The 13,859-nt window shown below is 38.9% G+C and overlaps 1 protein-coding gene across 3 annotated transcripts in view; it reads right to left on the bottom strand.

Moving 5' to 3' along the window:
* The window catches only part of cnih3 (cornichon family AMPA receptor auxiliary protein 3), a 140,358-nt gene that overhangs the window by 94,056 nt on the left and 32,443 nt on the right, over positions 1-13,859 (bottom strand). For all 3 annotated transcript variants that reach the window (XM_017437638.3, XM_017437639.3, XM_017437637.3), the window contains exon 3: positions 3,984-4,031. In XM_017437638.3, the coding sequence (XP_017293127.1) occupies positions 3,984-4,031 (48 nt within the window). The remainder of the gene's footprint in view (positions 1-3,983; positions 4,032-13,859) is intronic.

Raw genomic sequence — 13,859 nt, 5'->3', positions numbered from 1 at the left:
AGGCGTAGGAAAAGGTTTATTTTCTTTTTAAGGCTTACAATCATGTTTCACAGATACAACTATCCAAACTTACACACAAAGATGCTTACACAAGTTACAAATACATTTTTACACACGCACAAATCCTTTTACACACGCGCAAATATTTTTACACACACACAAATCCTTTTACACACGCACAGGTATTTTGGAACTATTTTCTCTCCATACATCTCCACCTTCCTACACTTGTAATCACTCACCTGTGCCCACTTCCCATAATTACCCTGTGTTTAAAACCCGGTCATCTCCTCCACTCACTTGCTAGTTTATTGCTTATTGTCACTTGTGTTATGGTTCTTGTTCCCTTGCCTTGCTTTGCCTTGCCATTCTCTCGTCTTTAGTTACATTTTGGTATTTATTTGCTGCCATGTCAGCTTTTTGTTTTCTAGTTTTGTTAATTTAAAATAAATTTTCGTTTTTTCAATTATGAGTCTGCACTCTGGGTTCCTCCTGCTCTCCACCGACCATGACAGCCCTAGCTTTTTTGATTCATGGCATTTCGAGGACCCTGCTGACTCTTGGCTGATACATATTTTGGCCTGGATCAGGTAACTCTACCTTTGCGCCCCTGCCCACAACACCTGTGTCGGCGAAGAATCTCCAAAACCTGCAGCTTCCCAGCTCACTACTGCTGTTTTGCTCAGGGGTCTTATCAGGATGGGTATAGTGGATGCCAGGTTAATAACCAACAAAACGTTTATTGCAAAGGACTTTTTTTATCACTCATGGGTTGGACTTCCTCTGCATAACTGAATCCTGGATGTTGCCCGGTGAGTCCAGCGCTTTGGTGGAATTAGTGCCATCTGACTGCTTGTATTTGAATTCTTGGTGGTCCTTCTGTGATGGTGGACATTTAGTAACTATCTTCAAATGTTTGAAGATAGTTTGTTGTGTTGAGTAGGCTTTAGTCAATAACTTTTTCAGATTTGGTGGACTCTTTTTTTAAATTCAGTGTGTAACTGGTCCCACTCAGGAATGTAGGCACACATTGGATCTGGTTTTATCATGATCTATCACAATTTATCTGTTCTTATTCTGGAAATCATATGACTTTGTCCCTCTTTGTTAACCTTCTAAACTGTGCACTCCTGCTTGGCACAGTCATGCTATTAATCGCTCCGATGCTGCTTGTTTTGCAGAGGTTTTTAACTATGAAGGGATCAAGCAGCCCTCTGTATCTCCCACCACTGAGGAGATAACCCTTTAGTTTCATTCATTTAGTTTAAATATTTTGGACTGTGTTGGTCCAGTAATAATCATACATTCTAAGCACAGATCAGAGCCATGGTTAAATGATGATACTCATGCTATTAGACAGGAGTGCAGAATGGCAGAACAGAGGTGGAAAAAAGACAGGTTGCAGGTTTCTTTTCAAATTCCGAGAGAGTATTGGCATTGTTATCAGAAAGCTGTGAAAGCTGCTAGATCAAACATTTGTCTCTGATCTTTTTGTGGCCAACTCTCTCAACCCCTGAGTTCTTTTTGCTACACTAAGCTCAGTTCTTAATCTCTGTGAGCCTGTCCTTTAAGAAGTTTCATGTGAACTTTGTGAGAAATTTCTTCACTTCTTTTTAGAAAAGATTGTGAACACTCAGACTTTCTCCAACAGCTCATGATTTATCTATCATGTCTCCATGTTTAGCTGTGTTTGACCACTTTGAACCTATCTCGCTCTCCTTAGAGCCACTGATTTCCAGTATGAGGTTCTCTGGTTCTGACTTTGATGGTGTCCCTTTGTCAACTTCTAAAGGAGGTCTTTCCTAAACTGGGCCCCTTTATTCTTTGCAATTGCAGTCAATTTCAGTTTAACCTCTGGTGTGGTGCCAAAACATGCTGATGTGCAACCCCTGCTGAAAAACCCTCAGTGGTCTCAAACTTGAGGCCTGTCTCCAAACTCCAATTATTGTACAAAATGTTTTCTCTCAGTTGATGAACACTCCAATCTTGCTTTAAAATTCACCATAGCACTGAGTCTGCTCTGATTAGAGTTTTTAATGACATCTTTATAACAATGGAGTCTCGCAAGTCTGTATTACTGTCCTATTGGACCTAACAGCTGCCTTTGACACCATAGATCATGAAATTCTCATTGCAAAGCTTGAGCAGTGGGTAGGCATCACAGGATCACCACTCCAATCGTTCAGGTCCTACTTCTCTGATAGGTTTTGTGTCAGCATCAAAGGATTTTGTTTCTGCCTCTGCCACTCTCCTGTGTGGGTACCACAAGGTTCAGTTCTTGGACTTCTTTTCTCTTTATGCCACTAGGTGCTATTTTTCGAAAGCATGACATTCCATTTTACTTTTATGCAGACGACTGTCAAATAATACTTAACTCTGGAGGACACAGGTGCATGCTCTGTCTAGCCTCTCCTTGACTGCCTGGTTGACATCTGGAGTTGCGTGGCATTAGAGTTTCTGAATTTTGAAGAGAAAAATACAAAAGGTATTTGGCAGTAGCAGGAACCCCTGCATTGACCTTTTCTCTCTTGCCCCTTATGAGGAAAATATTATGACAAATCTGGGAGTGAAAATGGATTTGTCCCTCAAACTAAACAGTTACTTAAACACAGTAGTCAAATCTTGCTTCTTTCAGTTGAGCAGACTGTCTAAAATGAAGTCCGTCCTTACTAAAATAAATCTTGAGACAGTACAACATCCTTTCATAACATTTTGGCTTGATTACTGCAATTCACTTTTATTTGGAATTAATCAGGCTTCTGCTGCTCGTTTGCACCTGGTTCAAAATGCTGCTGCTCGATTTTTAACTGGTACAGGCAAAAGAGAACACATTTCCCCTTTTTTGGCCTCCCTTCAAAAACTCCCAGGTCACTTCTGAATTTATTTAAAATACTTTTGTATATTTTTCAGTCTCTCAACAGACCTGGCTCTTATCTCTCTGAACTGCTGCAGCCATATGTACCCAAGCTCTCTCTGAGGTCAGCAGTTCAGCTGCTTTTAATGGTTCCAAGGACACCATGCAGCTCAGAGCTGATGGAGGTTTTTCCATTGCAGGTCCAAAACTCAGGAATGGTTTGCTGCTGCATGTTAGGCAGGCTCCCTCATGCTCTGTTTTTAAATCTCTCTCATAAACACACTTTTACTCCCTAGCCTTCAACCCAGTCTGGGATGACTTTGACATTATTGTGCTTTTATTTATTTATCTTAACGTTTAATTTGACTTGTGTAGATTTATGTATTTTATCCTTCATCTTTGCTTGTTTTGTACAGCATTTTGGTCGGCCTACTTGCTGTTTTTTAAGTGCTTTATAAAAAAGTGGTATTGTATGGTATGATTCTAAAACTCTTCTTTTTTGTGTCCCTGTTGTGGCACATCTACAGTCACCTCAAAAGATCTTAGAAGGTCACAGCTTCAAGGACAGTGGATCTGTGTGTGTATGTGGGGATCTGTGTGTGTATTTGTTGCTGCAAGAGGACTGTGGAGAAAATGATCTCCCCAGGGGGGCGGTCGAGGGCTCGAGGGCTCCAGCTGACAACACTGATAACCAACATCAGCTGTTCAACCAATAAACCTCCAGCATAATGCAGGCACATACATAAACACACTTGGATGCACAGATTCAGACACAGTGTGTGAATTTCAGAGAGGTGGAGGGAGAAACAGATGTCACGCTGAAGCTGGGAGGATCCTCATGCTGATTCCTCGAGGCAAACATAGAGAAACAAACAGCACAGCTCTGCAGAGAACAGCAACTCTCAGAGTCTGTCTCCCCTTTGATGTCAGGCCAACACGTGGCACCATGACAGAGGAATCTGCTTAAAACTGAGGCAACCAGAGTTAAACCGGCTCTGCAAATGATGCAAAGTGCTGTTAGACCATATCAATACATGCTGTGGAGGTTACATATACAACACATAAAAGAAGTCAAAGCCTATATAATACTGCACATTTTCAATTTATCACAGTCTTCCATCAAGCTTACCTTCCTCAGAAGGTTGCAGATCCTCTCAATGTTTCGCAGTCTCTCCCTCTGAAAAAGAAAAAAAGGGAGAATATATTTTATTAATTTCTTTTTTGAATTGTGACATTGTGTAGCTGTAGCATCCTGCAAGATCAAACTGAACAGAAATAGTACAAGCATATGTCCTTGCAGGATTTTTTTCTTTTTCTTTTTTTTGAGTCAACAAACAGGAGCAAGGTCTAGTGTGACATGTACTGTAAGCTAGAAAAATATACTGCAGTACAAGTAGTTTTTTTATCACATGGTGTAACTCAGTCATATAGTCATGGAAAAAAAGGAAGTAATTACACCCTTCTCCAATCCAACAATGTTATACTTTAAATCTGGAAAAAAATTAAATCAAGACAGTCTCACTTAAACAACCACACAAATATATAAGCTAAAATGCAGAAACAGTGTGTAAAAAAAATAAGTCCCCCATTTGATTCAGTAGCTTGTAGAACCAACTTTACCAGCTAATCAGTCGTTCACATTATTGCTGATGAACTCTGGCCCATTCTTCTTTACAAACCTGCCTTGGTCTTTGATATTTGCAAATATTCAATCATAAACTTCTTACGGTCCAGGTCTGAACCTGACTGAAATGCTGTGGTGCAGCATTTCAGTCAGGTTCACGTATGGACTTTGACTTGACCATTGCAGCACCTTCATTTTATTCTTTTTCAGCTGTTCTGTTGTAGATTTGCTGCTATGTTTAGAATCATTGTCCTGTTGATCCAAGCGTCAACTGTCAGATGGCCTTACATTTGACTCTAGAATCCTTTGGTCTACAGAGCAGTTCACGGTCAATTTAATGACTGCAAAGAGCCCAAACCATCACCCCTTCACAACTGTGCTAAGAGTTGGTATGATGTATTTGTACTGATATGCTGTTTGTTTATGTTTTCTAAACGTGCTGCTGTACATTATGGATAATGTCTCTACTTGGTCTCATCTGTCCAAAGGGCATTGTTCCAAAAGTCATTCAGATGGAACTTTACAAACCTAAGCCTTGCTGCTATGTGTGTTATTTTTTTAGCAATAAGAAACTTTGACCAGGCAATCTTTCCAAAAAGCCCATACTCAATCAATCTTTTTTTTTTTTTTCTAATTGCCCTGTCATAAATTTGAACCTGCTAACTGAGACATGTGGAATCTGAGATGGAGGTTTTGGGTTTTTGATATCGGCCTTCTTTGACAACTGTATGCCCCAAACTAACAGTCAAAACTACTGCTTTTTATCTCACACTGACGATGATGATCAGTTAATGAAGTGCAACTAATTAGCAAAATTTGAATAGTACTTGGGTGGTGTGGTGAGTAGCCCCATTGCATTACAGCAAGAAATGTTTGGTTAGAAAGTATGTGGAGTTTGAATTTTCTCCAGGTACATGCATGGCTTTTCTCTTTCTCTCTTGGTACTTTAGAAAAGAGTGTAAATGGTTTCTGTTTCATTTGTCTATGTGACCCTGTAATACATATCCAAGGTATACTCTACCTTTTGCCCAATGACTGCTGGAAACAGGCATTAGCTTTCCCTGACTATGAACAGAAACAAGCAGATAAAGTGGATGGAAGGAGGAAATTAATGTGTCTGTTTATGACCCCTAAACTCTTATAGAAACATTAAAGGGACAGTGTAGTCATTTTTAAGTGATGTTCTGTGAAAATGTTGTTTTCAATACTTTGCTTCTTATTAGCCATGATATCAGTCATAGAGCACAAAATATGAAACGAAAGGGCAGAAGTCTTCCTCCAGGCTGGGATAATGGCTAGCCAAATCAGAGCCTGTTTTTTTAAAAATGAATTTTCAAACATATAAAACAACTCTCTTAAAAATAACATACCTGTGTGAAAGAACGCTACATTACCGTAAATTAAACCTTTACACTTTTGCATGACACCGTTTGTTCAGTCATTGTTTTCTCAAATAAACAACATCCTTGTTTCAAAGCAAATAAATGGGTGCTGAGAATAGCCCTTGGTGTAGGCAGTGTGTATCAATGCTTCCCAACTGGTCTGACTTCAGGACTCGCCATCAATTTTTAATGACAAGCCGCAACCCAAATCTAGGAAAATTTTCAGCTTCTTAAATTTATTGAAAGAAAAGATCCTGAGATAGTAAAACAGAATGTCACAATAAACAAAACAAAACAAAACAAAACAAACAAAAAAAAGAAAAGAAAACAAGTTTAACTTAAACAACCAGCAAGTGGTGAGGCTGGAGAGGGAGATATTTTGTTTTTTTACTCAGTTAGCAGCATTTTAATTAAAACCAAAACTTTTAATTTAAGTAAATAAACAATGCTTCCATGCACAAACATGAAATAAAAAGTCCAACTACTAAAAATAAGTTTAAAACAACCTCAAAATATGAAGCTTTAGCTGAGTACCCACCACTGAAAAAAGAAAAAAAAAATTAATTATTCAGTAATTAATTCAAGCATCAGCCATAAGACTGACATAACAATTAAAACATTGATTTTTTTTTTTTAACCTAGGCAAAGCACTGCAACCCACTATACCCAAGTTTATAGAAACGGGGTTCACCAATTGAGAATCACTGGTGTATATCATGTCATTGGTGCTGAGACTGCAAATGTTATCTGTCTGCCTGATCAGCACATCTATTCAGTCCAAACATTTACTCAATTCTTGGTGGACTGATAAATTCAGCAGCCTATGCTGAGCATATATACAGTGACGTAGTAACAGAAACATTGTTTGGTTGAGAAAACGGTGACAAACTAAACAAACAGTGTAATGCAAAAGAGATTTTTACTTACTTCTTACTACTAAATTGGTGAACCTGTTTCTATAAACTTGGGTATAGTGGGTTGCAGTGCTTTGCCTAGGTTAAAAAAAAAAATCAATGTTTCAATTGTTATGTCAGTCTTATGATGCTTTTGAAAAAGACTTGTTTTATAAGTTTGAAAAACTTTAAATAAAAGGCCCTCATTTGCATAGTGATTAGCCTAACCTGAACAAAGACTTTTGTCTACATATTAGGGGATCTATAATCAATGTCACAGCTGATAATGTACTATTGATAATTTTTGGAACATAAGTTCAAAAACATGGACTTAGCTTTTTAGACACTGCTACTGCTTTATATACCGTATTTCCCAGTCTATAAGGCGCACCTAAAAGCCTTAAATTTTCTCAAAAATCGGCGTTGTGCTTTACAATCTGGGGCACCTTATGTGTGCACTGAATTCCAAAATCTGTCCCTAACACAGGGACGTACGGTAATGTGTACAGTACTGGTACGTACGCTGGCAGCGATTAAACCAATCAGAGAACATTATGTAATATAATACAATTCGGAGCTTGCCATCATTCCGGGAGGATTAAAAAAGAACTCCAACCGTTGGACGTTGGTGAAAACGGTGCGTTCAAAGTGAAGTCGCGAGTGGCGTGGGAGCGATGGACGACCGACAGCAAACACACGTTTACTAAGACGGGGGTAGAGCCGGGTGAGTTACGCAATGTAAAATAGATGCTCTTACCATATAAAACATGTATTAATTTACCTGTAATTGAATCAACTGTAATAACATGCTGATGATTGTAACTACGCACTGGTGAGGTTATGTGAGTTCATGGCGTACGTGACGGCCTGCACAACTATGCCTACGAAGAGGGAGAGAAGATTGTTCCTGTCGTGGGGGAGACGGCCGTCTGACCACCTGCAGAAGACAGAAAACAACTCCATGTATGGTCCAGGAAGAATGTGCAGATAAGACGGACAGTGGTGCACAGTGTGTGTGTAGCGTCTCTGGGTGGGGCTCGTGCTAAAGTCGCCATGTTTTAGAAATCTTGCTCATACGCGACTGGGGTTTTTGCTATAGCATGGTAAGAGTGTCTCCTTTCAGCTGAAAGTTAATAAATGTTGATTGTGCTTTTAACTTGACTCTTTGGCTATTTATTCACATCTTCTCTCCATGTGTTCTCCGAACCAATGAGAGGAGTGGTGTTTAAAGGCCCGATGGATTGAAGGTGATTTTTCTCCTCAACAGCAATCATATGCGAATGGATTGTGGATGCCTGGGCTAAGGTATCTGCTTTAACTGTTGTCCGAGCTTTCGCGAAAGCCGGCATCATTGCTGAACAGCCCCTTGGCAACGAGACTGACTCCGACAATGATGAGAGGGAACCGAGCATGTTTGATGGTGAAATTGCCCAGCTGTTCAATTCAGACAGAAGATGAGGACTTTGATGGATTATATTAAAAAATAATATGTAAAATAATCGTTACATATTAGAATAAAGTTCAACCAAACTCACCGTTTTGCTTCCGTGATTTTTTTTTTTGTAAACCGTATGTTTTAGCATGCGCCTTATAATCCGGTGTGCCTTATGTATGGGTTAAGCACAGAAATGGACGCCATAATTGCGACTGCGCCTTTTAATCCGGTGCGTCTTATGGTGCAGAAAATACGGTAAGGTTGTTTTTTTGTTTTGTTTTTTTATGACAGTGTTTCTTGTAATATGTTGTTATTCATTGCAGGATGTATTCACTTTCTTTTCAGACCTGGTACGAACTGGATTTAAATCAAAAAAGAATCTACTCAGTAACTTTTATTCATGACTTTATGCACATATTTTGTTTTGAGTTTTTCATTTGAAGTAGCAGTTGCTATGTTTTTTTGAAGTTAGTGCATTTGAATATTTCAGTGTTCCCTGCTTGTGTATTAAGGTGTAAAGTGCTTAAATCAGCATTTGCCACAATGCTGACTCTAACAAGCGCTATTTCAGAAGAGCTTTTTACATAATAAAATATTAACTAATTCCTATAGATGACGCAACCTGCACTTGACTAGCGAAGCTGGGTGCTCCTCAGGGGACGATGCATAACTCTGCCTGCTTATAAATCATGAATTGATCTGAGCATCAGTCTGTTAATGTTCGAGGATGGTTTGTTAAACTCCTTCTGCTTCACAAACAACAAATTCTGGAAGAAACACGGGGAAAATGGGAGTCTATGCAAAACATCCAAGACAGTGCATCCAAAGCAGAACAGTTGTGTCAGAACAACATAAGAAAAAAGGGTTATAATGTTCAAAATGTACTACAATAATTACAGTGAGAACACTGTGTGAATATAGCATTTATGAGTTCTGCTCCACAGAGCTTTTGTCTTTGACCATTACATTACTTTCTTATGAGGAAAGCCTCAGGCAATATTTGCTTCTTTATACAAAAATGCTAGGACAATGATTAAAATAAACTAAATCAAAACTCATTGATTTGCAAATCATATGAATCTAATATTCAATAGAAAACATTACAAATAAAACAGTTTGTTTCCTGTTTGCATAAATATTTTGGAATTTCAAATAAATACTGACAGCAGAAAAGGGGCACATATCGGCCATAATGAGTATGTTGTTTGGTTGCAGTTATCAGGTGCTGTGAGAATTAGTAGTTTACAGATTGTGTATTTTGTACAATAGATAGATAGATAGATAGATAGATAGATAGATAGATAGATAGATAGATAGATAGATAGATAGATAGATAGATAGATAGATAGATAGATAGATAGATAGATAGATAGATAGATAGATAGATAGATAGATAGATAGATAGATAGATAGATAGATAGATAGATAGCAAATTAGTGGGAGTTGAAAGATAAAATTTGTTTTAATTGTTCTTTATTTTGATGACCACCAGATGTCCTACTCATGCACCGTGTCAATAAATCTTCAAGTAATTAAACTTTTTTTTTTTTAATCAGGCTTCAACATAGTCCTAATTAGCCATCAACTGCACTCAACATCTAACCATGAGAAGTTGCTCAAAAAAAGAGTCAGTGAGTGCCTTATAGTTCTGGCATCTGAGGAACTGTCACAATTAATTGCTGAGTGAAGAGAAAATGACTCAAATGCAGGACAAGGCAGCAAGCAGGCAGGTAAATTCAAAAACTTTACAATGACCAGGAAACATGACTAGAGCCTGAGAATCTGACAAAATGGCAAAACATTTCTAAGGTTAGAGAGACTGAGGGCTGTAATGACTCAATGAGTCCAGGTGTGATGATTATAACAGGAAACCAGGTACCAGGGGAAACAGGAAGTAAACTAAGGAAAAAAAACACAAGAAGAAATTTCTTTGTAATACAATGGTTTTCAAAATATTTTATACCATGTCCCTCTTTTAGAGAAAAATTCAACTAACTAATTCAACTTTAACAAAAATGTGCTTCAAATTCTTGATTACCAAACCAATCCTGCTACTGCCACTGCTACCACCACATTCCCTCACCTCTTCATAAGCTGCCACCATGATGTAAAGAAACTACCACCACCTCACAACAGAATTTTTGCGCATGGTCCAAACCAGAGACAAGCTACTGTATCTTGCTCTACCACACATAATGTGGAGCTCACTGTATTCTTATTACTTGCTTCAAGACCTCACCAAGAACCTGCAAAAAACCATCCACGTTCTGACTGATAGGGTGAAGGGATTATTTCAGCCTTCAGTTTTATCTGAAGATAAAAACATCTAAATTATTAAACAAAAGCAAAGATTGTCCAAATGATGTTTTAAACAGTATTGTTTAACTGCTCCTTTTGTTGAAGCTCCTAATGCCAGCTTTTACAATAATTTTGCTCATTACCTCTGGGACAAAGCCACTGACACACCTGAAAGTCTTTTTTTTTAAAGAAGGAAAACTTTTGAAGTGCAATAGCACCAGCTGAATAAAAGTAGAGAACAAAGCTGAAAAGTCCAGTCAGAATAAGAATTTAAATGCATAGCTGTGAATTATAAATTCCAGCTGAATATAAAAGGAAGTCTTTCATGTTCTTCAAAACTCTGTATTTTCATTTTCCCTCTGACCATCCCACACATACACACTCCTTTCACTTTAACAAAGACAAACCACAACAACAAATAAACAGGCAGTTATGGTACTGCTTACACCTATTTCTAACTGAATGTCATCAAGGTCTTTTAATAATCTACCCCTGCACAGTGACTCCCCTCATTGATGTTTTCTGCTGAGTTTGAATAACGACATACAAATAATTTGTGATCCTGTCATCACTGTGTTCTCTAAACTGTCTGCTCATAGGAAATAAATAGATTGAAAACCCTCTGAAAAGTTGCTCAACAAGAATTTTTAAAAGTGGAAAAGTCAGCGGAGGTTAGAGAATGACAAGTGAGATGCTTTAAGTGTGAATGAAGCAGGGGCTTTAATTTGACCTTCATTTATCCAGACAGACCAATTGAAGCACAAATTTATTGGAACTACCTTGTGCAAGCCTGGACTTGGAACCCCTGAAGATGTACTGATGAAGGACATGCATAACATTAACAACCATGAAATCATTTCTTCATAAAAGAGTTGAAGATGAGCTGGGAAGATGAGTGTGGAGCCATGAAGGAGATGAGATAAGACATGGGTGGAGAGAGGTTTATTTTAAAGGGTGTGAAGAGGCAGCAATCATATCCATCATTTGTGACTGAATTGTCAGTGGAATGCAATAATGAACGCATAAAGTACAGCACTTACATCCGTTTAAACAAATGTAATGAAAAACAGACTTTTCGTTGTTGCCACTCAGCTACAGAAGCTTTATTTGGTTCAGACTATAACCTTGTCCCTTCTTCCTAAGGTGTGTTAATCTTTGTGGAGCCATTTAAGACCAAGTAAAATCCTAACAAGCACCAGATAGTGTGAGCAGAGACACACTCAAGACAACAATAAATTGATATTGAAGTATGTTTCTGTTGTAGGACATCTGCTTGTGTGTACCCAGAAGTGGGAGTGTGTAAAATATGTTCTTAACAAGAAGTTAAGCAAGTTGTTGTACTGCTGTGTAAAATGTAAAACTTCATAAAATGTATGCCAATTTAGGCTACAATACACTCTCTACAATCTTCACAATCTACAGTATTAAACATGGCTGGATCTCTTTCAAGGTGAAGGCAATTATGATGCTGCCACATTCTTAGTAATCACCACCAAATAGAGGTTTCCTGCTATTTTCTGCTTTCCTAAGATGCTGTCCTGCACTCTCACCATGCTCTATATATCAGCATCACATTCTCACAATGACAGTACAACATATATCCATGATTGCATCACTACCATTACCCCACCCTGAAGAAGTCTTTTGAATCCCATTAGGACGCTAGAAGATGGTTCATGCTAGCCCTATGCTACCACTATGTATGCTGTTATGGACTCATAGCCTAGACATGAAGCCAGCATGGCAAGTCCTGCTTTAAATTATCCACAACAAAGCCACGGAGATCCACATCATGTACATGGTCCCCTACGATCCACCCAGGAACATGTTTACAGTCACTTTATTTAAAATCAGTGGCAGGTTTTTCCTGCATTCAGGACATATTTTAAGCTCTTTATTTGTACCATTTTTATTTACAATGATAATTAGGATCTATAATATTTAACATTAATCTAGTTTCAAATATTGAGATCAAATTCTTAAATTTAACATCAGAGAGTCAGAAGGTTGTTTTAAGACATTTATTAATGTCAGGATTCAGAGTTATTTCTAATAGAGCAGTTCGGCGGCAGACAGACACAGGAGACCAGGAAGTAACGGTAAGTGATTTTATTTACAGTGTGAACTAAGGTATTTACAGGAGCGGGAATCAGGACCTGAAAAACGGAGGAGAAGGTAAGTGACGGAGAAATATATAAAGTCTCTGAACAGGTAAGTGGCTTTTGACTAATGAAAGTTCTTACGAAGGAGATGAAGGTTCCACAACTTGGAGGTGAGAGGAGATGGTCAGTAATAGTTCCAAGAGGAGGTTACTGTGTTCCTTCCAGAGAATGTTCGGTGAGTGTTTCCTTTCAGGTAGTGGTGTTGGGCAGACAGACAGGCATGGGAGAACAGATGAGTACTTTGCTTGGCAGGATCCTTAAGGCAAAAACCAGACTGGTTCCATGGAGGCAAAAGTAATCCTGAGGCAAAAAAAAACAAGAACAGGATTAGCAAAAACAATGCTCACAAGTCACAGGTTTCAACAGGGGCTCAGCGACTTTACCACTTGGTAGGTAATGCTCCAGTGCTGGTCTGGTTCCCACCACAGCCTTAAGTACACCTGTCCTCTTGATTAGCCTGATCCGTCGCAGGTGAGGGAGGAGTGGTGATGAGACGTCAATCACTCGTTCGGCAACGCCCACCAGGAAGCACTCACACACACACTAATACACCAGCATTCCACCATCACTACAATTAATCCATTTTCTGATGCTTACCTGTAGTTAGGTTATGGGGGGGCAACATGTCCAGGAAGAAAACCCATATATCCCTCTCCCAGGTGACACTCTCCAAGTCCTCCTGGAGGATCCCAATGTGTTCCCAAGCCAGAAAAGGATATATAATTCCTTCAGCAATGTCTAGGTCTACCCCAGAGTCTTCTCCCAGTGGGACATGACTAGAAAACCTCCAAAGGGAGGCAACCAGGAGGCATCCTAATCAGATGCCTACCTCAGCTGACTCTTTTTGACGCAAACAAGCACCGGCTCTACTCCGAGTTTCTCCTGGATGACAGAGCTCCTCATCTTATCTCTAAGGCAGAGTCTACCCCCTCTATGTGGGAAGCCCATTTCAGCTGCTTGTATCAGGATCTCATTCCTTTGGTAGGTAGGTAGGTAGGTAGGTAGGTAGGTAGGTAGGTAGGTACATTTATTTATATAGCACTTTTCAGCACAAGGCAACTCAAAGTGCTTTACAACAAAATTACAGACAGAGTTACAGAACATGATAATGACAGGTACTAATTGTCTAAATAAGCTAAGCTAAACCAACAGATCTAAGCATGACTAAATGTACAGAACTAAACTAAGTGTACAGGAAGATAAAGCTAAAC

Source organism: Kryptolebias marmoratus, linkage group LG19, assembly GCF_001649575.2.
Source record: "Kryptolebias marmoratus isolate JLee-2015 linkage group LG19, ASM164957v2, whole genome shotgun sequence".
Taxonomy (NCBI): domain Eukaryota; kingdom Metazoa; phylum Chordata; class Actinopteri; order Cyprinodontiformes; family Rivulidae; genus Kryptolebias; species Kryptolebias marmoratus.
The sequence above is the reverse complement of the archived record's forward strand: the minus strand, read 5'-3'. Positions and strand labels throughout refer to the sequence as shown.